The following is a 26,082-nucleotide window of genomic DNA, read 5'->3' as shown; positions in this document are numbered from 1 at the left end:
CTTCCTGACCATGTTTCCAAAGAATCTATATATATAAAAGTGAAATACCACTCACACATCATCACAAAACCTCCAGAACCATAAAGCCTACAAACTTGAAATTTGGCACGTATATTCATCTTGGCTTCTAGGTGCTCACCAAGAAAGCATTTTTCAAAATGGCCATCAAAGCATTAGTATTTTGTATATTATTATTAACACACTCTGATGCTAAGGAGTTCTACTCCCCCTCCCCACCTGAAAAGAATTCTGTTCCAAATGCAAAACACAAGCAGAGGAGAGGAGTTTCAGTTTCACAGCACCAAGCAGCTTTAGTACAGAACAGTTGAGCTAAGCCACGCCCAGGCTTGTTGCTGTCTCCTTGCTCACACAGCAAATACTGTTTCAGTTTCCAAACAGCTCTCAACTCTCTCACACACTGACAGGACGGGAGCCAGATGAATACCGATGGATGCTGGTAGGAAGAGGCAGAATTGTTTCCCTTATTTTCCTCCCCCAAAACTAAGCCTGACCACATAGTTTCATAGCGAAGCACGGGTATCGAGCTAGTATCATATAATCTCCCTCCTCTTCTAGAAATACTCTATGCCAGCTTTTAAAAATTACCTTATTATGCCAGCTCCAAAACCAGAGCTTTACTATTCTCTTCCACAGTTCTAATGGAATGCTTCCAACATCTATTCTCCCCACCGCACTAAATGGTTGATAAAAATAAGCAGAAATTTGGTACAACAGCAAAGTGAATTATATGGTCCACTTAGCACTTCAAATCTTACATGCTTGCATTTCAGGTAGCTATGTTCAGATTATACATCTGAACCTAACTCCAATATATATATAAACTCTCATTTTAAAGTATACTACCCAAAGTTTCCCCAACTATATTTTGTTGCTAATTTTCTTCATACTTCTACAATTTTTGGAAACTTCCATATCACACAGGGTCATTATTCTATATTGTATGGGGCTAGACATTTTGCTGTATTGTATATTATTTTATATTGATGGAGCTCCATCCATGTTTTGCTATCTAATGGAGGAATAAAATGCTTTCTCATAGCAAAAAGAGGAATACCATGTTTTTTAGTTGCTGATAATTTATGTGGAAGGCATATTGGTGTCTTTCACTAAAGAAGAGCAAATGGAAATTACTTGGAATATCAGCTATATCCATTTTTATGCTACATTATTAAATATGTAAGAAGTCTGGTTTCCAGTCTACTTTAAATAATCAAATATTTCCTGTCCACCTGTATTCTTTTGGAAATCCTAAACCTTAGAAATGAATTATTTTTCGATATTGTATCAGACAATAGTCAGCTGGCTGTGAGGTATTTACTTTTGAATTTGAATTTTGAATTGAGGCAATTGTTAAATGAATTTTGCCCAGGGATGGGATTCAATTTTTTAACAACCGGTTCTGTGGGCATGGCTTGGTGGTCATGTGACTGGGTGGACATGGCTTGGTGGTCATGTTATTGGCTGGGTATGGCCAACTCAATATCATTCACATCGAGGCACGCATCTCCTCGCCTGGCCTCTCATGACTGTGGGGATGTTGCAACAGTTGTAAGTGTGAAAAATGGTCATGTCACTTTTTTCAGTGCCATTGTAACTTTGAATGGTCACTCCACACAAGCAAAGTACCAGCAAAGGAGGGGGAAAAAACTCCAGAGAAGTTCCTGAGACAGGAAGTCTAGTCCTGCCAAGAATGTAATAAGGGTTAATGGAGAGGCAGTTTCTGTAAGCAACACCAGAATGTTTCCTTCCTGCCTTCCTTACAGGATTAGGCCAGTAATTTCTTCTAACAACCGGTTCTCTGAACTGTTTAGAATGTTAACAACCGGTTCTAGCAAATAGGTGCAAACTAGAAGAATCCCATCCCTGATTTTGCCCCATTTTACACCTTTCGTCCACAATTGTTAAGTGTATCACTGAAGTTATTAAGTTATAACATGGTTGTTCAGTGAATCTGGCTTCACTGTTGACTTTGCATATATTAGAAGGTTGCAAAAAGGGATCACATAACCCTGGGACACTGCAACCTTCATAAATATGATTCAGCTGCCAAGTGTTTGAATTCTGATCATGTGACCACAGAGATATTGCAATGGTTGTAAGTGTGAAAAACAGTCACAGGTCTTTCTTTTCAGTGCTATTGTAACTTTGAATGGTCACTAAATGAACTGTTGTAAATTGAGAACTACCAGTATCCATGAAAATATTCTCTAGTGGATCTGGCCAATTTCAGCCAATTGGCTAAAAGTACAGCTTTTAATTTGGGCCTAAGGATATATAGACAGTTTCACTGAAATCTGAATTTGATCCATCTGTCTCCTCCCTCTCCCCTCCAGCTAATCTTTTAAGACCCTGTCTCATCTCATTTAGATGAATATAAAAACTTCTTGCAAATAAATCAGATACTTAATTTCACCAACATTTTCATGCTGTATAAGGGTGCTTTGTATTATGATTTTCTTCTTTTGTGTGAGGTTTCTTGTTTTAACTTTTTTATTTAAGTTACAGAACTGGGGGTGGAAGAGAGATAACTTACCTTGGGTCAGCAAGTGGGTTATCTTTTTATTCTGAATAACATGTATTTTTTTTTTAAAGAAATCTGATTAGTTTGGAATATCACTTACAAAACTATGACAGAAATCTGCCCTTTAGAGAGGAAGAGAGAACAGGACGTAGGCGATGGGAATAAATCATCATCTGTGAAAATAGTCAGGAAGAACAATGTGTTTTTTACAAAATATCAAAAGGCATTTGAGAAAGTTGCAGCCCACCATTGCACTATAGTCTCTGTTTCACTACTGCTTGAGCTTCATGAAATCAGTTTTCATAGTTTTCAAATTTTGTAATTCAGGTAGATTTTTAGCATGCACAATTATAGTCTTGTATTGTATTCTATTGAAAGGGGAAGTTTTCCCCTTGGTCCGCTGATTAGGCAGGAAAATACTAAAAGCTGATTGGTTGGCCCATCTGACAGCTCCTATAAAAGGAGAACTGTCAGACAGGTTTTTTTCAATGCGTTGCTGTTACTCGAATAAAGAAGTTCTTGGCGTTACCTCGATTCAGTGTCTTCCTTTCACCCACAACACAACACTGGCGACGAATATGGGATCCTAGGAAGAAGAAACAAAAAGAACTGATGGAAAGATTGACAGAACATCAGAGCAAACAGAAACGGTTATCGGAAAAGATATCACCTGAGCTCGGCGAGATGACCACACACGCTCCACCAACGCCATTCAACCCAGCCATTCAACATTGGGACTCTTATTTAATCTGATTTGAGTGTTTCTTGGAAGCCAACGAGCTGTAAGCACTCTTGGACAATAGGAAGAGAGTCCTATTTTTGAGTTACTGTGACACAGAAATCTTTGATACGGCCAGAGCACTGGTCACTCCCACAACTGTACAAATGGTGCCTTGGGATACAATACAATCCGCACTCAGGACACACTACGCATCAGTGGCCTCAAAGATTGTCAGGTAACACGAATTTCACCACTGGAGCCAAAATGACGGTGAATCAATAAATCACTACATCGCAGCCCTGCAAAAATCTGTGATGTACTGCAAATTTAGGGATCTCGAAGAAATATTGCTGGACAAGCTTGTCTGTGGAGTTAAAGATCTAAGCCTCCAAAGGTGCCTGCTTGCAAACCCAAGCTCACTCTGAAGACAGCAATAGATGAAGACCGAGCCACCGAAACATCAATGAAAGTAATGGCAGCAATTCAAAAAGAAAAAAAGCCCAAACAACATGTGCTGCAGCAGCACAGCCTGACAAGATCACACAGAGCTAGAAGAGTCAACAGACAATGAAGAAGATGTCTGAAGACTCAAGATAAACAAAAAAAACAACAAAAACAGAAACAGGGCAGTCCGCATGCGCTGGTTGCAGCGGGAACCATTCAAGATCAAATTGCAGATTTAAGGAAGCTATCTGTCATCACTGTGATCGTAAGGGGCATCTAGCAAGAGTCTGCAGAGCCAGCCAGCTGGCAGCATGCAGAAACAACCAATCTACTATACAGAAAGGGTTCAAAACCGAACAAGCATAGAAACTGTGGAAGAAGGACAACCAATACTCTGAACCAACTTTGACATTCCAAACAACTATTGGGAACCACTTCCCCATGAGCAAAGAAGATTAATATCACCATCCACATCGAAGGAGCACCGTGCAACATGGAAGTGGACACAGGTTCCTCATTGTCAATAGTCTCATGGGTTACAATGAAGAAAATAAAGCCCAGCATCTCCAAGAACACATTAAAGACCCAGCGAATTTTTAAAAAAGATTATCAAGGGAATCACATCCCTATCATGGGGATGGGAACCTTCCAGGTGGCATTTAAGCAATTTCAAGGGCCCCTACAACTGACGATTGTCGAAGGCAACTTACCTAGCTTGCTTGAGCTAGACCGTTTTGATGCTTTGGGACTCAGGGTGACTGGCGTTCATATAATACCAGATGACAGCATTGAGGAACTGATCCAGGTATTTGCGGACGTTTTCAATGACAGATTGGGCAAGTATGTGGGGACCCCTATTTCATTGAACTAGACCCCCAGGTTGCCCCGATAAGGCTCAAACCGTGCAGGATGCCATTCGGGTTACAGCCAAAAATAGACAAACAACTTGACAAATTAATAGAGCAGGGCATACTGGAACCAGTAGACCATGCTAAATGGGAAGCCCCTATAGTCACCCCCGTAAAGCCAGATGGGTCAGTCCACATCTGTGCTGATTATAAGTGTACCCTGAATAGTGCCTTACAACAAAATGCCTTTCCCGTCCAACTCAATAGAGTCAGGTAGAGTATTCCAGACATTGACCACTCTGTTGCTGAAGTCGTATTTCCTGCAATCAAGTTTGGTGCAGTTAACCTTGAGTTTGTATCTATTGTGTGCTCTTGTGTTGTTATGGTTGAAGCTGAAGTATTCATTGACAGGTAGGACATTGCAATGTATGATTTTATAAACCATGCTTAGATCAGACCGAAGATGGCGTAATTCAAGGTTTTCTAGATCTAGAATTTCAAGTCTGCTGGCATAAGGTATTCTACAACGAGTAGAGGAGTGGAGAACTCTTCTTGTGAAATATTTCTGGACTTTCTCAACTGTGCTAATATCAGATATGTAATGTGGGTTCCAGACTGATGAGCTGTATTCGAGTATTGGTCTAGCAAATGTTTTGTATGCTCTAGTTAGTAGTGTGATATTACCAGAGAAAAAGCTACGTAGGATTAGGTTAACAACTCTTAATGCCTTTTTGGCTATGTAGTTACAGTGGGCTCTAGCACTTAGATCATTAGAGATGAGTATTCCAAGGTCCTTTACAGAGCTTGGATCATCAACAAGATCTTGACTATTCAGCTTGTATTTTATTTTCTGATTTTTTTTTGCCAATATGTAAGACAGAACATTTATTTGTTGAGATTTGAAGTTGCCATTTGTTTGACCATTCTGATACATAGTCAAGATCTTTTTGAAGGGTAGCAGTATTGTCTGTGGTATTGAACAGCTTTACTTCATCAGCGAAAAGAACACAGTTGCTCTTAATATGATCACAGAGGTCATTTATGTAGAGTATGAAGAGAGTTGGTCCTAGAACAATGCCTTGGGGGAACACCACTATTGACAGGTACAGAATTTGATAGGACACTCCCAATTTTGACCATTTGTTGTCTGTTTGCCAGGAATGCTTCTATCCAGTTATGCAGTTGTCCAGAGATACCATAGGATTTTATTTTTAGGAGTAGTTTGTCGTGTACCACTGAATCAAAGGCTTTACAGAAGTCTATGTAGATTGCGTCTATTGCTTTGCCCTGATCGAGTTGTGTCATCCATATGTTTTTGCAGTGTAAGAGTTGCAGATTACAGGATAGTTTTTTCCTGAAACCAAATTGTTTATTGGAGAGTAGGTTGTTTGTCTCTAAGTGGAGGATGATGGATTGGTTAATAATTGATTCCATGACTTTACAGGTGACGCAGCATAAGGAGATTGGTCTGTAATTTTCAACTAGGCTGGGGTCTCCCTTTTTGAAGATGGGGATGACCGTGGCTTGTGACCATAGGTTAGGCAAGGAGCTGGTCCTGAAAGATTTTTCAAAGATTATGCTTAGAGGTTTGGCTATGGCAGTGGATAGCTTTTTTAAGAAGTAGGCACATATTCCATCCGGTCCAATAGATAGAGATGGTTTTAGATTGCGTAGTGCTTTTTCAACATTGTCTTCTGTAAAATCGATATGTATTAGATCATTGTAGTTATCTGTGGTTCGGCTAGGAAATACTGGGCATGATCCATTGCTGTTTACAAATACTGAGCCGAAGAATGTGTTAAAGATGTTGGCTTTAATGGTGTCGTCGTTGCAGTCTTTACCATTAGGTCCTATCAGGGGTGGGATGGACCTTGAGTCTTTTAGTTTGTTGTTTACAAAATTGTAAAAAGCGCTGGTGGAATTGGTGCATAGAAGGTTTTCCTCTTGTTTAATGTGATAATTGGTGCATTCAGTCTTTATTTGGTGGCATAAATTTTTGTATCGGCTTTTGAAATTGGCAACGTGACCAGATTTGTTTTTCCGCCAGAGTGATCTCTTTTTGGATTTCCTTATTGTTATGGGTAATTTCCTTATTGTTATGGGTAATCTGTTTTTTTGTTTTGTTTTGGGAGTTGTTGTTGGTACATATAGTTTGATGACTCTTTTGACTTCAAGTAAAAATATGTTGTAATGGTCTTCAACAGTATTGCATCCAGTGAATAGAGATTGCCAATCAAGGGATGAGAGATCGTTGTCTATAAGAACATAGTTGCCTTTTTTGAAGTTATAATTGGGGATTACGTCATTGTGGTGGTTTTTGTGTGGACGTATATTGAGACAAAAGTCAATCATATTGTGGTCACTGCTGGAAAAGGGTTCTTTAGTTTGTATTCCATAAATTAAATTCAAACTATTGCAGAAGATGAGATCGAGGCAGTTGATTAGTCTAGTGTTGTTGGTTACTAGTTGTTCCAGTCCCAGATTTGTAACAGCATTGTAGAAGGTTGTGTGTATGGTTTCAGTTGTACATTCATTTAGGGTCCAGTCAATATGAGGTAGATTGAAATCACCAAGAAAGATAAAAGGGTATGGGCAGGATGCTGCCCATGTTAGTAGTGTATTTAGCTTGTTTACATGTTCGATGTCATAATCAGGTGTTCTGTAACATAGTAAGAATCGAAATGTGATATTTAAGGATAGTTCACAGATGATGTTCTCAGGAAGAGCAAGCTCCTGGGTAACTTGGATATTTTTTAGATGTAAGGACTTTTTATAGAAGATAGCAACACCACCTCCTCTACGAATTTCACGATCTGATCGGTAAACATGATAGTCTCTTACTGTGGTAATGGAGTCAGGGAGAGATGCGTTGAGCCATGTTTCACAGACAAATATAATGTCGAATTTAGCCATATTTAGTAAGAGGAAAAATTCAGGTATTTTATTCGCGAGGCTTCTTGCATTGAGTAGCTTGCATTTAAGGCCAGCAGTAGTTGGAAGTGAGGTAGTTAGGGGCGTGCGTGCCTAGTCTTGGGTGATGGTGGATTGGTTGAGGTAGGGTTGTGGTTGAAGGTTAAAGCTGAGTTGCGGGTTGTGTGACTTACTTTTGATACAGTCAGCATGGTAGTCAATGTACAGGTCCTTCTCTCCATTGTCTAGACGTTTTTTGAGTTCAGTGCGGAATCCTTTGATTGTCTCCTTTTTTCCTCATCAAAGAAATGAAACAATTCCCCTCTTAGGGACTCTTGTGTTTTAATAGACTAGAACCCTGGGATAACAAAAGCTGAGTCTCTGTTACATCTTGTAATTATCATTTATAGTTAGAATAGAAACTATTGATTTAGTCATTTGACCATAATCAAAATATGAAACTAACACAGACATACAAATGGATGCAAAGAAAACAATAGGACCTGTCATAGTTAAATCATTACCCTTATGGTTAATTCAAGCTGATCTAAATATTCTGTCCTCTTCAAGATGGTCTTTGAAATAAAAGAGTGCAATCTTGCTAGTGATGTGTAGGTTTCTTCCCTGCAAAAAGTAAACACAGTTTCTCCCAAGTGTCCCAGGATTTTTTAGTTTTTAAGTAAGAATCTAAGCAAGCAGCTCTTCCTTCAGAGTACAGTTTGAAGTCTAAAAGAATATATGATATCCAATATGTTCAATGGCTGCTGCTCCACAAATGCAGTCTTTCTACAAATGAACTTCATGAAACTTCCATGTTTTATCATGGAGTCTAATTATTCAAAAGGAGGTCTAGAAAAATCCAGGTTTCCTCCATAACTCCTGTTTTCTTGACTATCCATGAGTTCAATCTTTGTAAACAGCAATGGTTCATGCCCCACATTTCCTAGTCATACCACAACTAACTGTAATGACCTACTACATATTGACTTTACAGAAGATAACGTAGAAAAGGCACTACGAAACCTAAAATCATCCCTATCTATTGGCCCCGATGGATTATGTGCATGCTTCTTAAAAAAGCTCTCCTCTGCCATAGCGGAACCCCTAAGCATTATATATGAGATATCATTCAGAATCAGCTCCTTATCAAACCTATGATCCTTAGCTACGGTCATCCCTATCTTCAAAAAAGGTGACCCCAGCCTGTTTGAAAACTACAGACCAATCTCACTGTTGTGTGACGTGCAAAGTCATGGAATCAATCATTAACCAATTCATCACTCTCCACTTAGAGTCAAACAACCTACTCTCCAAAAAACAATTTGGCTTCAGGAAAAAATTGTCCTGCAATCTACAACTCCTACACTGCAAAAACATATGGACTACTCTATTTGACAGGGTAAAGCTATAGACACAATTTACATAGACTTCTGCAAAGCCTCTCATTCAGTGGTACACGAGAAACTGCTGTTAAAACTAAACTCTTATGGCATTTCCGGATTCCTGAATAAGTGGATTACTGCATTCCTGTCAAACAGGCAACAAATAGTAAAAATAGGGAGCGCTATATCAAACCCTGCTCTAGTTAACAGCGGTGCCCCCCAAGGCAGCGTTCTAGCACCCACATTCTTTATACTTTATATAAATGACCTTTGTGATCACCTTATAAACAACTGCGTCCTCTTTGCAGATGACATAAAACTATTTAACACCACTGACAATGCTACTATCTTTCAAAGTGACCTTGATTATGTGTCTGAATGGTCAATCATCTGGCAACTCCAAATCTCGACCAACAAATGCTCTGTCCTACACATTGGTAAAAAAAATCAGTACACCAAATACAAACTAGATGGATATGACCTCATTGATGATCCTCACTCTGTCAAGGACCTTGGAGTTCTCATATCAAATGACCTAAGCGCCAGAGCTCACTGTAACAGCATTGCCAAAAAGGCATTAAGAGTTGTAAATCTAATCTTACGAAGCTTCTTCTCCGGAAATATCGAATTGCTAACTAGAGCATACAAAACTTTTGCCAGACCAATACTCGAATACAGCTCATCAGTCTGGAATCCGCACTGCATATCAGACATTAATACAATCGAGCGAGTCCAGAAGTATTTCACAAGAAGAGTACTACACTCCTCTGCTCACAACAAAATACCCTCTATCACCAGGCTTGAGATTCTGGGCTTGGACAACCTTGAACTATGCCGCTTATGGTTGGACTTAAGTGTAGCACACAAAATTATCTGCTACAATGTCCTACCAGTCAATGACTACTTCAGCTTCATCCGCAACAATACAAGAGCACACAACAGATACAAACTCAATGTAAACCACTTCAAGCTTGATTGCAGAAAGTACGACTTCAGCAACAGTGTGGTCAATGCCTGGAATGCACTACTCTGTTGTTACATCCTCTAGCCCCCTGTCCTTTAACCTCAAACTTTAACCTCACTATTGACCTCACCCCATTCCTAAGAGGCCTGTAAGGGGCGTGCATAAGTGCACCATTGTGCCTACCGTCCCTGTCCTATTGTCCCCATTTATTCGTACCTATTTCCTGTATTCTTACTCATGTTTATACTTATATCTATTACCTTGTAAGCGACTGACAAATAAAATAAATAAATAAATAAATATTCTTAGGAGTCTTCCCCAACAGCAAAGTTCAGAGGTATCAATATCCTTCCATTCCTGCATCTTAAAGAACAATTTTTGCTTCCATAGGATGTTACAAGGAATACCGTGCCTTGCACAATACTGTTCTTGGTAGAATTGACACACCATGGCGTTTGAATATCTTTTCCAAGGCCTTCGTGGCTGCTCTATCAAATGCTCATCCTGTGGCATATTTCTTGACTACAAGAATTCCTTTATTCTTGATGGTTGATCCTAAATGGCAGAATCTGTCTTCCACTTCAGTATCTTCATTGTCAATTCTAAAGCTGGTTGTTCTACCTGTTGTTATTAGTTTGGTCTTCTTTATATTTCATTTTAGTCTCATTTTTTTCCACTGTGCTTTTTTATTTTTAATACTAGGACTTGAAGATCATTTGCATTTTCAGCTATTAGGATAATCAGCATAGTACAAGTTATTGATCTTCTCTTCTCTTCTTCCTGCACATCTTCTTCCAATCCAACTTCCCTTAATATGTATTCAGCATATAGTTTGTCTTCGATTTACAACAGTTCATTTAATGAGTGTTCAAAGTTACAATGGCACTGAAAAAAGTGACAGGACTATTTTTTCACACTTACGACAGTTGCAGTATCCCCATCATCAAAATTCATATGCTTGGCAACTAGCTCGTATTTATGACTATTACACAGTGTCCTGGAGTCATGTGATTTCCTTTTGTGATCTTCTGACAAGCAAAATCCAGAATCACTTAACTATCATGTTACTAACTTAAATGCAGTGATTCACTTAACAAACATGGCAAGAAAAGTCATAAAATGGGGCCCGATGCACTTAACAAATTTTTACTTAGCAACCTAAATTTTGGGCTCAATTGTGGTTGTAACTCGAGTACTACAAGTTAAATAAGGGGAGAATATGCAGCCTTGTCAAACTCCTTTGTCAACCTGGAAGCTAGTCTATTTCTTGTCCATACATGGGTTCCTGACCTGTGGTTGTCAGGTTAGCCAAGGTGGTTATATTGATGCGAATCACCTGTGAGACAGACTGCAGGTGCTTGATCAATTGATGATATACTTGTTAAGAGATTTTGTGATCTTTTGCTCTATGAGAATTCAGCAGTCTCTTGCTCAACTGTGCTGATAGAATTTCTTTGCTCCAAAACAGCTCATTTGAGATCTGTAGTGGAGTACCCTAGGAAGTTTAAATGCTCTCATATTATTTGTCTTTATTTTTTTTTGTTCTGATGCCAAACTTCTATTTCTTATTTTACGCAGTCCTACACAGAATCCAAAGAGGCTTTGCTGTTTGTTTACAATTCTAATAATAATTGATAAAGTGCTTGTTTTACTTGTTGTCATATGTAATCTGTATCTGCGTAACTATCTTGTCTTCCCTTTCCCCACCAGCCCCAATTTAAACCCTACATTAGTCACTCTATGCATCTTAGGAAGTGAGCTGTAGCTCAGAAAAACTTATGCCTTCCAATAAAATGCGTTAGGCTGAAAACATGCCACCCAAGTCTTTCTGGGTTTTGGCAACCGTAGACTAACATAGCTCTATTCCTACATTCATCTGCATGTATTTGCAGGCATCTGTATTTGGCAAAATGTTCCTCTCAATATATTGCTTTTGAAGCAGGTGCGAAGCAAGATCAGCTTTTTGAAACAATTAAATCTATTATTCATATGACACTACATCAGTGCTGCAGACCAGCATGCTAGCAAAAGCCTTATGGAATGTGTTACCCCAGCAAATCATGAGGCTGTTGCAGGACAATAAACTCTGAAAGTTACATGGTACCAAAATTACATAGGGGGAGATTAATAGCAGTCTCTCTACTGGGAAGCAAAACACCCACATGCACAGGTTAAACATACTGGTGTTAAATATACTCATTTGCAGACAAAATAATTTCATCATTTGAGTTGTGTGCAGCTGAAGAAATAAATAGAATGCCCTATTTTGTAAGTATTTGTCATATGTACCTAATTATTTTTCTCTTTTTCTTCCCTATTTCTCTCTCCATTTTAGGTTTATAGCTAAGCCGTGTGCTTTAGGCTTAAAAGTCCAAGCAAATGGACCACAGAAGGCTCAGCCTAATGCTATTCTTGAAAAAGTCTTCACTGCCATCACAAAGGTAAACCGTGTTCCTTAAAATCCTTTTATTTGCTTTGGTCAAATGTAAAGGTTGTTAATCAAAGACAATGTAATTAATTATTAGGAATAGCTGTCTCATTAGCATGTTAATTTGATAGTTTTAGTAATGAGTAATAGAAGTACCCTGCTAATTTCCTCTCACAAATGATCCAAATGCTGCTATTACATAAGATGGGATCTGTGGCTATATTTGTGGCTCTGTGCTAGTGTGAAGGGTGTACTAACTAATTACCGCAAGACACATTTGACAGGAGTAAGAAAAGAGGGAAAAAAACATTTGGACTGAGTTGACTGGAAAAAAAGATTTACAGGTAACCCTTAACTTACGACCACAATTGGGACTGAACTCTCAGTCGTTGAGCAAAGTGGTTGTTAAGCAAGATGCCACTTGACCCCCTTCACTCAACTACCACAGCCCCAGCACTTCCAGGAAACCAAGGATTTCCCTTCTGCATCCACTTGGGAAAAGTTTTTATTGGGCTTCAGGAGTAGAGTTAAAATCCTGCAGCCCAAGGAAAGATTTGCCTCCTGGGGATGGAGGGGAGGAGAATGCCTGGGGTGGGGTGGGGTGGGGTGGGCAAAATCTCAGCTCCATGCAGAATATGATTCCTTCCGGACACACAGCCTTTTCTCTCTCCAAGGAGCTGCCCTGCTGGGAGGGAATTTCAACACCACAGAGAGCTGAGATTCCCCCCAGCAGGCAGTTTTTTCAGTCAGCCTCAAGAGAGGAGAGGAAGGCTTCTCAGCAGGTGGCAACTGCTTGCAAGCTCCCCAGCAGGCTTCCTCAATTACTTGCTGAGGGAGTGTGATAAGTGAGCGCAGAAAATGAAACAACAGACTTGATATTCTGAAGACACGTAACTGGCTTTTATTGAGTTAGATACTGCAGTACCGATCACCTTCAACCCACACTGAACACAGTATGAGGAAAAAGGGACACCCTTTCCAATAAGACCCACATTTTTATACCCATAAATGGTTACATAAACAGTTACACAACACATCTTGTTTTTCATATCAAAATTACATAGAATCCCATAGGAAAGTTGTGGGTCTTTCCACATAACTTCCCCCCACTTGCCATTGGAAATCCCCCAACGTTCTTTCCTTCACATTTATCTTCAGATTTCCTATTATTCAAATATCAGAAGATTATAAGAAGGTCATTAATTTCTCTTAATGTGACTTATAATGTCAAAGCGATCCAGCACATATCTCTAACTTATGCCAAGCACAAAGTTTTGCAACCTTGTATAATTTCTAGCAGAAAACACATTGCATAAATGTTCTGAACTTTAAAAGTTCAGACTGCGGACACAAAATGGCTTCGGTTCGGCTCTTTGTATTCTCAGGTGTAATAACCAAATTTTCACCTATAACAGGGAGCCAGCAGAAGATTGCAAATGGTGATCACATGATCATGGGGCACTTGGTAACTGGTTGTAAGCATAAACAAGTTGCCAGACACTCAGATCGCATTCATGTGACTGCAAGGAGGGGAGGCCTGACACAGCTGGAAGTGTTTATGGACTATAAAGCACAATTTCCAAGGCCACCATTTCAGAATGGTTGTTAAAAGAGACCGGTCATAAGCCAAGGACTACCTATATTTATAGAACTGATATTGAAAGAAAAGAAGAATGGGAAAAACAATCTGGAAGTTGTACCTGCGTAGTTCAAGAGTCACCTCCATTGGAGCCTGGCTATGCCTGACTATAGCTGCCAGGTGTAACAATTCTGAAATCAATATATGATTACCCAGTGCAGGCCTAGGATAGTGACAGAGGAGATGAATAGCTTAGAGCATGGGTGTCCAACTCAAGGGCCGGGCTGCATCCAGTTTGAGGGGTGCTTAGATCTGGCCCACAGGGCCTGACTGGAAACAGCAAAGGATCGGCCCACGGTGCCTCTGCCAGCAAAAATGGAGCTCAGGGGGCCGCACGCAGGTCCCCTGTGCCTCATTTTCAGCCGCGATGGCTTCCTACAGCTCTCTGCCAGTGAAAAGAGAGCTCAGGGGGGCTGCGCGCACCCACCTGAGCTCCATTTTCGCTGGCAGAGGGTTGCAGGAGGCCCTTCTGGCCAAAATCGGACTCCATGGGAGCCGCGTGCACTCCTTCTGGGCTCCATTTTTGCTGGCAGAGGGCTAGCAAAACAAAAACAAAACAAAAGGAGAAATGTTTCTCCTTTTGCATTTGAGCATGCAAGAAGGGACAGGAAAGGAGAAAGGGAAAGAGGAAAGAAAAAGAAAAAGAAGGAAAGATGGGAAGATACCAAGGAAGGAAAAATAGGGAGAGAGGGGAAGAAAGAAGAAAGGTGAATGAAATAGGAAGGAAAAAGAAGGAAGGAAGGAAGGAAGGAAGAAAGGAAGGAAGGAAGGAAGGAAGGAAGGAAGGAAGGAAGGAAGATTATAATGAGAGTGAGGGAGGGTCTCATGGAAGTCCTGCTCCCCACAGATGCCCCCAACATGAGTGACATCAAGCTGGCAACATCCACTATGGCCACACACATCCTGGCCACACCCACCACCACCACCCGCCCTCCGAGGTCAAACACAACCCTGATGTGGCTCTCAATGAAATTGAGTTTGACACTCCTGGCTTAGAGAGACAAATATGAAGAGGGCAAATAGTGAACATGATGGGTGGAGGAGTAAAATAAGGCAGGAGTCCCCAACCCCTGGTCTGTGGACTGGCACCAGTCCGCGACATGCCAGCAACTGTACCATGCAAGCAAGCAAAGTCCTATCCATGGGATCCACTCCACGGAAAAACCTTTCTTCTTGGAACCAGTCCCTGATACCCAAAAGGTTGGGGGCCACTGTAGTAAGAGATAGGAGCAAGTCATTGCAGGACAAGAAGGACTGGCACTACATTTCCAATCAGGCACTCCAGTTCCATCTCATATGGACCAAATTGCTGGACAAGCTGTGCACAGGCCAATGTTTTGGAATGCCAGATCTGTAATAAATTCAATCCCATTCATTATTAGGAGTGGAAAATACATCTCACCGAAATTTATTCATGTAGGTTTTATATGCTGCATCGGTCTTGACTCAGGGCGGGAGAGATGGAGTGGCAGTTATATACCAGGAGAGGGGACCCTGGCATACAACTGTGTGAGGAGTGCTGTATTTGTGAGACTGGAGCAGAACAACAAACTTGGGAAGGAAGTGAACTGCTGCTACTGTACCATCCTCAGAGCTGCCTAGCACTGTCCCCTTGTGAGCCACTCAAACTCATTGCAAAGGTGGTTATGGATTCATCTTGGTTGATAGTCCTGGGTGATTTTAACTTCCTGTCTTTGCAGTCAAAACTGGATCAGGCCTCACATTTAATCTAGCCTTTACATCACAACATAAGAGATATGACCAGGGCTTGGATACCTTTCCATTAGTTCACCAGAAGCACCAGCTTGTGCAGGGAGGATGGACAAATTCACAAGTCTTACCAGAGGTGCTTGAGGGATCCAGAAGGCTTTGGAAAGACACCTGGGTTTTGCCTAGTGATCTAGTGGGCAGTTCTGTTGAATGTTTCATTGGTCTCTGGAATATGCAGGCAAACAGGTTATTAGATAGAATTGTCCTTCTGTGTTACCTTTCTGTCTTCTGAAATTGTAAGATCAAACTGTCCAAAATTCTGAAGTATTATGGTGTCTGCCTTTGACTATTTCACCTAAGGAACTGAACTGATTTCAAATTCTAAACAAACACCGTCTATTGTGCTAGACTCCATGCTCATGTTAAGATGCTTCTCAATTCCAATTCCACTTACTGTTGCTGGAATGTATGTAGTGAGTCATCACAATCTTAAGGCCAATTCCAAATATGCTGTATCAGAATATTCCATTTATATTTATTTATTCAAATTATACGACCAAGCAATTATATCTGCCAAGCAATTCAGGCTTGCTAGGAAAGATTAAAGCAATAAAAAGGAAAAGAAGTAAAACATACCACACCGGAGACATTTGACACACAGATTAATGGGCTTATCTAAAATCTTAGCTCAATTTGAAAGATTGCTTGATTTTGGTTAGCATGTTGTACCAATCCAGCTTTTGTATTTGAAAACTGTACCAATTTCCAGTGTATAGCTAAATTTGATTAAGAATTTTGATTATAATAGCAAAATTTAATACTAAATTTCTGAGCCAAAAAAGGGCAAAATATTAAAACACAAATATAATTTATGAGAGGATGTATGGAAACAGGTGGTGTCAGGGATTGAAATCCAGGGTAATAGTCATTTTATGAACAATTGTCATGGAGTTATAGAATGTTTATCTTTAACAACCATCATAAAATGTTCATAGCATTCACTTCTACCAATAACATTAAATAACCACTGGACCAGCTCTGCCACATATTTGTTGGCAATTTCAAACTTTCAAACTTTCATGACATACTTTATATAGTAATAAATCACTTGTGCCCTTTTTTTATATAAATAATCCCTTTAGTTATAAATAATACCTGGTCAGAAGAACTGTTCTCCTATGAACCACACAATTTATAAAGCAAGAAATTGAAAAGAATGCATATTTGGACCCAGTTGCTTGTTAGTTGACTGCCTTCCTTCTTTTTCATGCCTTTCCTACCAGCATATAATTGCCATCAGATGACTTACTGTCAGCCCCTCAAGATAGTCCAGACAGAAACCCAAAACCTTGAGTACTAATCTACCTTTATATAGACTCTGTAAAAAATTAGATTTCGGATCTATACAAATAATTTCTTAAACAATGTTCTGTAGCACACCAAGTAAATATACAATTTATCACAAGCTAATTCCAAGATCAAAAGCAAGATGTTGGCAAATTTTTGCTCAGATGTCATAAACAGTTGAGAAAAAAATAGTAAGTAGAAGACTTTTTGGTGTAAGTTTACAGAACATGAGCTTAAGTGAAAAGACATTTAAAGAACATCTGTCTTTTCCTTCAATATATCATTATAAAACTGAACTTTAACATTCCCTGCAACTAAGACTAAATACAAAAATAAACTAAATGTTATACTCATTGTATCACTTTAACAAATCTCACTTCAGAAATGGATGGAATATGCCACCGGGTTTTAATGTATTTTAATGTTTAAATGTGTTTAAATATATCAACATGCAACATCATGCACTCCATTATGATTTATAAAAAACTAAATGTACCAGAGTATATAGAATATCTTTTTATTTCTTTGATTTTCCCCCTTTAACAAAATGAATTATAGGTATTTTTAATTTTAAAAAATAGCATTCCACAATCCTGAACATTTTAAGAAACAATAGGAGGGAATATCCAAAACTTACACTTTGAGGTACCCTTTAGGACAATACATAACGATGCTTAAAAATACAGGTAGTCCTCACAATTGGAGTCACCAACTCTGTCACTAAGTGGTGTGGTCATTAAGCATGTCTCACAACTACGCCAATTTATGATATCACTGCTGACTGTGCTCATTAAGAAAATCACTCACAGTTGTTAAGTGACCACGACTTGCGACTTCCTGAAAGCTTCCCCAGTGGTTTTGCTTGTCAGAATCCAGCTGTGAAAATTGCAAATGGCAGTCCCACATAAGTGCTGGGATGCTGCAACATCTAAAATTTTGAGGATGTAAATCTCCATTTACAGCACCATCGTAATTTTAGGATGGTCACTAAATAAGAGGTCAATAAGTGAGGTCTACTTTTATTACTATTAATGCGTTTTTATTCTCTGGAAAGGGAATTTGTAGAATTACGAATCATCCATGAAGAAATAAGTTAGTATTTTGTGATCATTTTGTGAGATGGGTACCCTGCAAAGCTGTAAAGGATGGGGAAAAAAACCCTAAACATATAGTGTATGAGTGAAGCAAAAATAAACAAGCGTGAGTAGCCATTCCCATCCTGGAGCTATCCAGAGAATTTGGGTAACAGGTCCCCAAATTTCTAGCCAGTAGGCCCAGTGGAAAATGAGTGAATTTAAAAACAACATCACAAAAAACAGAAGGCAAAAAAACATTGAGCTGTATTCCATAATAAATGGAGCAAATAAGACATTAAAATTAGCATACAATTGAAAGCGTGATTTAATAAGAGTATTCGCTATTCCCAATTATTTTGTTAAAATATAAGGACCACCCAAGCAACTTTGCAGCTTATATTTTAAATTAAAGTATGGTTAAGACAGAAAATCGTCCATGGAAGGGCATTTTCTGTTTTGCATGCATAACTTAACTGCTTAGTTTTGGGGGAAAGTACCAATTGGAATTTTGTGAAGTCTCCTCAGAAGAGTAACTTTTTGACTCTTTTTTTTTTAAAGCATCCAGATGAAAAAAGGCTGGAAGGGCTATCCAAGCAGCTAGACTGGGATGTGCGCAGTATTCAGCGCTGGTTTCGACAGAGACGCAACCAGGAAAAACCAAGCATTCTTAGGAAGTTCTGCGAGAGCCTGTAAGGAATTCTTTTCCTCCTCTTTGTTTCTATTTTTCCTTACTCAAGTCTCGATGGAAGAGAAGTCTCTTCATCTCAAGTTGCATGGATTTTTGGGGATATTATATATTGTTTATTAAAGCGGATAAACTCTTTTCCCTCTTTTCAAATTGACTTTTGTTCCGTATAATTGAAACACATTTTCTTTGAAAGCATAGATGTAAGTTACAGCTCTCTAAACAAAATTGGAATCCAATAGAATAAGGATGTCGCAGGATTTATTTCCCACATTTGAACACAGAATCAACTATTATACAGAAATTGCTGTAAAACTAAAAAGTAATCTTCAGTCACTCTTAGCAGAACTTCTATGATCGAGTAGTGTGGCTGCTGTGATTTTACAATCTGTAGAGTCAGTGGAGACAAATTTTCTGTTTGTTTCTTTTTTAATTCATTTCATTGTTTTAGATTTAGAGGCTTTAAAGGGCACAAAATCAAGACATAAAGTTCCTGTCAAAATTTAAACTTCTCCTCTGAATCAGACTGCTCTCAGTCTCTATTGCCAGGATGACGTTAACTCGCTTCCTCTACTTAGATGGCAGGACTTAATGTTTATTCCTTTCTTGTGGAAAAAAATCCTTCCATTCAATCTTATGCTCTGAATCTGTAGAAAATGGCAGCTTCCCACTGGATCCACGTATTTAGAGAGGAAGGATGATGGCCCTGACCTATCCCCTGACAGAATGCAGGAATCATTGCCTTGGCCAAAGAAGCATTTTTTTAAAGTCCAGAATGAGATACTGTTCGGATGCAGCTCAGGCAGATGCCTCTCTGATCCACTGAACTATAAAAAGCAGAGGTACAGTGCAATCAGACTTACAAAAATCTCTTATAGACTACCTCAATAAAGATGCTTTTAGCCTTCGTTCCTGGACCACAATTTCATTTGGTTTGCCAGATCTGTTAGCTAAAGACTATTTGACAGATCCCAGCTAAGGGTGTATTTCAATGTACCATTGAATCAAAACTATCTTGAGACAGAGATTTTAGAGAAGGTGGCAATTTAAGAGAACTAGAACAAGTCATTGGTACTTTTTTTTTTTTTTACTGTCTGCAAAGATTTTTATATTTTTAACAGGCTCTAGGGAAGGGATAGCTTCTCCTTTACCTATGTATCTCAGTACCATCAGGCATAGCTTGCTGATTTTGGTTTAGTTTCAAAATATGAGCTGAATTTTCAATCAGAATTTTGAGTCAATGCACTCAAGGAAGGAATCTAGGCAGAAGGTGTATTTAAAATTTATTTTGAATTGTAGCCTGACAACGTCAATTGGGGCAAACATTATTTTGCCTATTGGCAGTTGGCTGGCAGCAGTCTTTCTCATTCTGAACCATCTAGAAGCTCTTAGGCATAAGTGGCTGAAGAGCATGACAGAAAAATAAAGGGTGATGAGGGTGTTTCACATCCATCTGTATCTGTCCGGCTTAAATTAGATGAGTCAGGGACAGGATGCTATAGCGTTATCTATAAATGCACATACATGCATAGACCTTTGTGTATAAAGCCTTGTGAAAATGCTTGAAAAAAATACAGGTCTAATGGTGTTTTTAAATATTCAAAGTACCACACACATCTTAAGCATCCTAGTCCACATATAAAAGCCTTCTAAGGCAGAAACTCGACATCATAGGGCTATGATACTTAAAATAATAAAATAATGTTTGGAACACATGCACTTATGAATCAAACAAGCTGATTGCCAGAACAGCAGGAGTTGCATCAGATAGTTTCATTCTAGGCTGGATCACCCTGTGATTGCATAATAATAAGGTCTTCTTCATGAAATGTGCAGGGCCATAACTTCTGTGCAAGCTACAGAAATTCCAGATTATTCCTTAATTATTCAGTATGTCTTTAGGTTGCCCTGCCAGAAAACGGTTGCTTTTTCATGTGAACGTTCTTGCTAGTTTGCTTCCTGCTAAGTGACCTGAAAGACAGCAGAAGAAAGCTGAAAATCTAATTTATATGTAGCCATTTATAATCAACAGTAATTGTCCAAACATACAATTCTTTCACAAGTCTTTAAACCCAATCATTTTTGTCCCATGTCTTCAAGGGAGTTTAACTTTCATTAACACAAGCCAAACTTATCTGTTACTTGCACACAAATATAAGAAAAAGAAAAACAGAACTTAGAGAAGATGGTACTCCTTCTATCTTCCTCTGTTGCTGTTTTTTCCATTATCATTATCTTGGCATTAGCTTGCCCTGCCAATGTTGATGGGATGTAGTTTTCTCCTCAATATTTCCTTGATTAGGGTATCATTTTCTTCTTGATTGTCTGATGTTAATCTCTGCTTGAGAGGATGTATTCTGGTCTTTTTGTTTCTGTAGCTTTTTTAAATACTATATAAGTGTGGCTTATCTCCAATGAGTCCATTGATGGCTAATTTGCCTAATGCCAAGCCACCAGGAATTCCTTAACATTTTTGGATTTAGTTTGGTCTAGGGTGATCAGTTTTTCACTTGGAAAACTTCATATATTTTTTGTTTTTCTTTGAAAACTTTTCATGTCTCAGATGAGAAGTGAAATGTTTCCAAGGAAAAACAAAGAAAGTCCAGTTGTCTTTTTTTAAAAGCACCTTTGGGACAATCATGACCTAGGTGACTGAGAATAGACAGTCTGTCGAAGTGTTGTGAAATCAAGGAGTTTTTAATCATGTTTTCTGACTTCTAGTAGTGCTCAGCTAATCTTCTGCCTGTCTGCCCTATTTAGTGACTATGACACTTTATTACACTCAGGGTCAAAACAAATAATGAAAGCAAACAAAAAATGAAAGCTAAAACAGAATCTCTGAAAGAAACTTGTCTGACTGATCCGCTTATTTAATTCAATTCATTAAGCCACCACATTACCTGGTCAATTCGTTTTCTTAATATTCTCAAAAACTGTAAGCAATTATACCAGGATGGGAAACTGGGAGACCTGGAATGTGATTAGTTAAGGATAGCAATCATTTTAATACAGGGCTGGGAATCCTTCAGGGAATTTCTGGAGTGTAGCAATGTGATGGAATGTGAGAAAGATTTTGATAATAAGCCAAGAGATGCTGCCAAGGGAATGGGCAGATAAGAGACAGCACAGCTTGCAAATAGTTAGTGAGCAGGGCACGAGGGTCAGAAGAAACCCTCCATTAGTTTCCCAGCTGTAAAGGAGACTTGGGAGAAAATTGTACTTTCAAATTTGCAAGATTGATATTGATCTCACAGGGTAAACTGGATAGGAATTACAATCAAACAAATCCATTCTACTATATTGTAAAGCTATGTTGACAGAATCAGGACCTCTCATTCTGAAGAATGTTTCCCTGCCATCTGCAGCAAATCTTCTTAACACATAGGTATATCTATAGACCCCTCACATCCTGGAGATAAATTGTTTCAACTTCCACCCTCAAAACGACGCTATAGGGCCCTGTACACCAGAACAACTAGACAGAAGGACAGTTTTTCTCCAAATGCCATCACTCTGCTAAACAACTGATTCCCTCAACGCTGTCAACTTTTTTACTGTTACTATTATTCCTCTACTACTAGATTATAATAACACTTCCTAGTACCTATCTCTTCCCACTTATGACTATAACTGTGTTGCTTGTATCTTTACAATTTATATTGTTTTATTTGTTTCCTATTATGATTTGATTGCTTATTAGTAATGACTATCACTAAGTGTTGTGATTCTTGATAAATGTATTTTTTTTCCTTTATGCGAGAGCATATGTACCAGTCAAATTCCTTGTATGTCCAATCACATTTGGCCAATAAAGAATTCTATTCTATTCTATTCTATTCTATTTTATTCTATTCTATTCTATTCCATTCCATTCCATTCCATTCCATTCCATTCCATTCTACATGAGTTAAATGACATACAGTGCAGGGGAAAAATGATTGGAAAATCCTAACACAACACAAAGTGGGGAAAATCATTGCTTTCTCTCTTGCTAAATGTTTAAGCAAATGGGAAAGCCTGATGTCTTCTATTATACTTTGGCCGCTATTTGAACTTTTTTCAATGATTAACTTGTGCTTCACTTGGCCTAGGAATCCCATCTTCCTCCATGATACTCATTATGGTCCTATAAAAACTACTTAATCCATTGAAAAACAGGTTACGCTTGCAAAATCACATCTGTATAAGTTGTGAAAGCATCATAATGCAGAGAGGCTGAGGACTAGGTCTGTAGCTGTTGTGAAGAGCTGTTAGCAGAGAGCACACACTAGAGCAGGGGTGTCAAATTGGATTTCTTTGCGGGCACGATCAGCATTGTAGTTCTCCTCTGCAAGCCAGTGGTGGGGGAACAAGGAGGGGAGACGGGATGGATGCCTCCTGCAGCACTTTGCCAGCCAAAATGGGCTTACGGGCCACGCACACCTCTCCCGCATCTCGTTTTCTGCCTCCATGACGTCCTGCAGCACTCTCCTAGCTAAAAACAGGCCGCACGGATGTCCCCACATGGCCAGTTTTTGGCCTCCCCAGCCTCCAGCAGTACTCTGCTGGCTAAAACGGGTGGCCCGTTCTCCGTAGAACTGCTGCGAGCATCCAGAGAGTGGGAGGTGCTCCAGTCTCATGTCGTACAGGCTGAGCTATAATTGAGGGAACGCCCCCCTCCTCCACGTGACTCCTCCTTGCGTTCCCCCAGTTTTAGCTCAGCCTTCAACGAGACAGGCAGCTAATTTTGTTCCTTGGCCGTTTCAGGTTCCTAATCTTAATTGCCATCAGGTTTGTCTTTTTCTCTTAAATCCTTGTTCCTTGCGTTGACTGTGTGATTCCAAATTGTTGCCTTAGCGAGATTTCTCGCCCTCAGGGGAGAGGTAGGGGGAGTTGGAGCTTTGCCCCCCCCTCCTCCTTCTTCTCTGCCTGTTCCCAAACCGCGCTCCTTGGAGCCAGCCGTTTTTTTCTGTCTTTATCTTTCCGATCGTTGCGTCTCCCCCCCCCCCCCACTAACGCAATCAGAGGAAGCTCCGCTTCTTCTCCCGGCCCTTCTGAATTTCATTCCTTTTTAAGTTTAAGGGCTGGTGTGTCTCTGGGCTATTAGCGCCATTGTGGGCGGCCATTTTAGGCACGCCTCGTGGTCGGCGCCATTTTGGTGAGCTTCGAAGTTGCATGGTTGACTGTTGGTCCTCAGCATGATTAATAGGCCGCATGGACTTTGAATTTGCCGAGAATACCGTGGCTCCGTGCCCAGTTATTCTCCCTTGACTCTCTTTTGTCTCAGTTGGTGTTGTTCTGTGATTGCCCGTAACTCGCTCAGAGACCCAGGCAGGTACCTTCCAAGTTCGCTGGGAGGCTGCCTTTGGAGGCCTTCCTCACCCACCTTTTTTTCGTTTGTGCAAGTGATATTTCTTTTTCTTTATAGAAGGATTAATTTTTTCACTGGCCTCAGCGTTGCATTTGGCTTCTCTTATACAGTTTAATATTTAGTTAGTCTTTTATTAGGTTTCATTTCATATCTAACTACCTTGGGCTCCGCCCACCCTTAAAAAAAATACAAAAAAACAAAAATAAATAAAAATAAAATAAATAATAACAAAAAATAATAATAAATAAAAAATCAGAAATTAAAAATAAAACAAATTTTTTTCTTTTCTTAGATTAGCCTTTTGGCAAGACCTTTCCTTCAAAAAAATTTTTTGACTATTATTAGCAGATAGATAATTAAGGGAAATTCCCTTTTTCCTTCCAAAAGGGGGACGTGACCCAACTTTAGGAAAACCGGCTTGAGCAACAGGCCGAACTCCTAGGCGCACCAACCGCCTCCCCTAATTTCTTGGTATCATGGCAGAGGGCAATCCTAGTGGGCCTTCCTTAAAGGCCAAATCCAAAACCCACTACTTACACACAAGGGACAAGGATTCCTCCAGTGCCTCCCAAAGGGATGCCTTGCGGCGTCATAAGGCTCTGGAGAAAGAATTTAGCAAACGCTCTAAGGACTCGCCTTCTGTAGCTCTTGCCCCTCCCTCTCTTGCTGTACAGCCCCCCCCGCCGCCAGGGCAGTCTTCCCCCTCCAGGTATAGTTCCACACGAAGTCTCCAAATCCCTCGCGCCCCTGAGGCAACCTTCACGCCGACTGCAGCGGGCCTACGGCATGAAGACCCGGCTTCGTCTATTATCCCTGACAGTATCAAGGAGTGGATGCAACTCGCCATCCGTCAAGGGATCGCTGAAGGCATGCAGCAATTGTCAAGGTCGGAGTCTCAAGGAATGGCGCCTGGATTTGAATCCGTGTCTACCAGGCCTATCGCCGGTCCACCATCACAGCAGGGACAGGTACCTCTCCAATTGGGCGTTCCATGCCTGGAGGGTGAGGAGGCCCTGGTGGAGGAGGAAGGGGACTTTCAGTCCTTCAGGGAAGAGGAAGGTTCCGATAGGGGGTCACTGCACTATTCTGAGCCCCTATTTCAGGTGGACCCCATGGAGGGGGAAATGTCAGAAGACGAGGGCATTTCCCCTGAGCAGCCGGCTATGGTGGGTCTGTTCAAGCCTCAGTTATTTAAATCCTTATTATTTAAGGCTAAAAATATTTCAGGTCTTCTTCCTCAGTCCACCTCTGAGTCGTCTCCTGCTACCCCGGGGGGTCAAGAAGACTCCATATTCAGTCATCCTATCATTGAGACTGAGGTAATCCCTACCCCCCCAATATTCTCCAATCTAGTAGCAAGACAGCTGGCGTCGACAGGCCCTTCTCCTGCTCCTTCCAACCAGGACAAGAGGTTGTTCAATCTCGACCCGGAATTCTCAGCAATGCTGGCTACTCCGGAGGTAGACGACCCTATCGTTAGATCGGCCTCTTCTTCTTCCAATCCCACTGACGCTCTAGGCGCTTAAACCTGAAGATAAACGGGTGGAATTGGTGCTCCGGCGAGCGCATCAATCAGATGCCTGGGCCATAAGATCGGCCACAGCGGCCTCCTTTTTTACCCGCTCTTCCATAAGGTGGCTTAAACAACTAAAGCAGCATGTCCCTGCTTCAAACACAAGAGCCCAGCAGGACATTGCCAAGCTCATGGCCGCGGCGGAATTTGCAGCCGACGCCACTTTTCACTCCGTGAAGTTCTCGGCCCGGGCCATATCCTCACATGTGGCTGCCCGTCGGCTACTCTGGCTCCGGCAATGGCACGCCGATGTGAAAAACAAGTCTAAGCTAGCCTCAGCACCCATCTCGGGGGGAAAGCTATTCGGCCCTGCCTTAGAACCATTGCTAATGGAGACGCGCAATAAGAAGAAATTTCTCCCGTCCATTTTTCGTAAATCAGATGCCAGAGGGTCCCAGCCCTTTCGGAGGGGCTCCTTTCGTCCCTCCTTCCAGCATTCCTTCACCCCTAGGTATCAGGCCTC

The 26,082-nt window shown here is 40.4% G+C and overlaps 1 protein-coding gene across 1 annotated transcript in view; it reads left to right on the top strand.

Annotated features, from left to right (window-relative positions):
• Nucleotides 1-26,082, top strand: part of CERS6 (ceramide synthase 6) — a 141,510-nt gene that overhangs the window by 33,670 nt on the left and 81,758 nt on the right. Inside the window, exons 2-3 of the mRNA XM_026685070.2 lie at nucleotides 12,147-12,252; nucleotides 18,570-18,700. Of these exons, the coding sequence (XP_026540855.1) occupies nucleotides 12,147-12,252; nucleotides 18,570-18,700 (237 nt within the window). The remainder of the gene's footprint in view (nucleotides 1-12,146; nucleotides 12,253-18,569; nucleotides 18,701-26,082) is intronic.

The sequence above is a fragment of the Notechis scutatus genome, chromosome 1 (genome assembly GCF_049901735.1).
Source record: "Notechis scutatus isolate UNSWTSFEM ecotype Mainland chromosome 1, rNotScu1.2, whole genome shotgun sequence".
Classification (NCBI taxonomy): domain Eukaryota; kingdom Metazoa; phylum Chordata; class Lepidosauria; order Squamata; family Elapidae; genus Notechis; species Notechis scutatus.
Note: the sequence above shows the minus strand (reverse complement) of the source record. Positions and strands in the feature narration are given on the sequence as shown.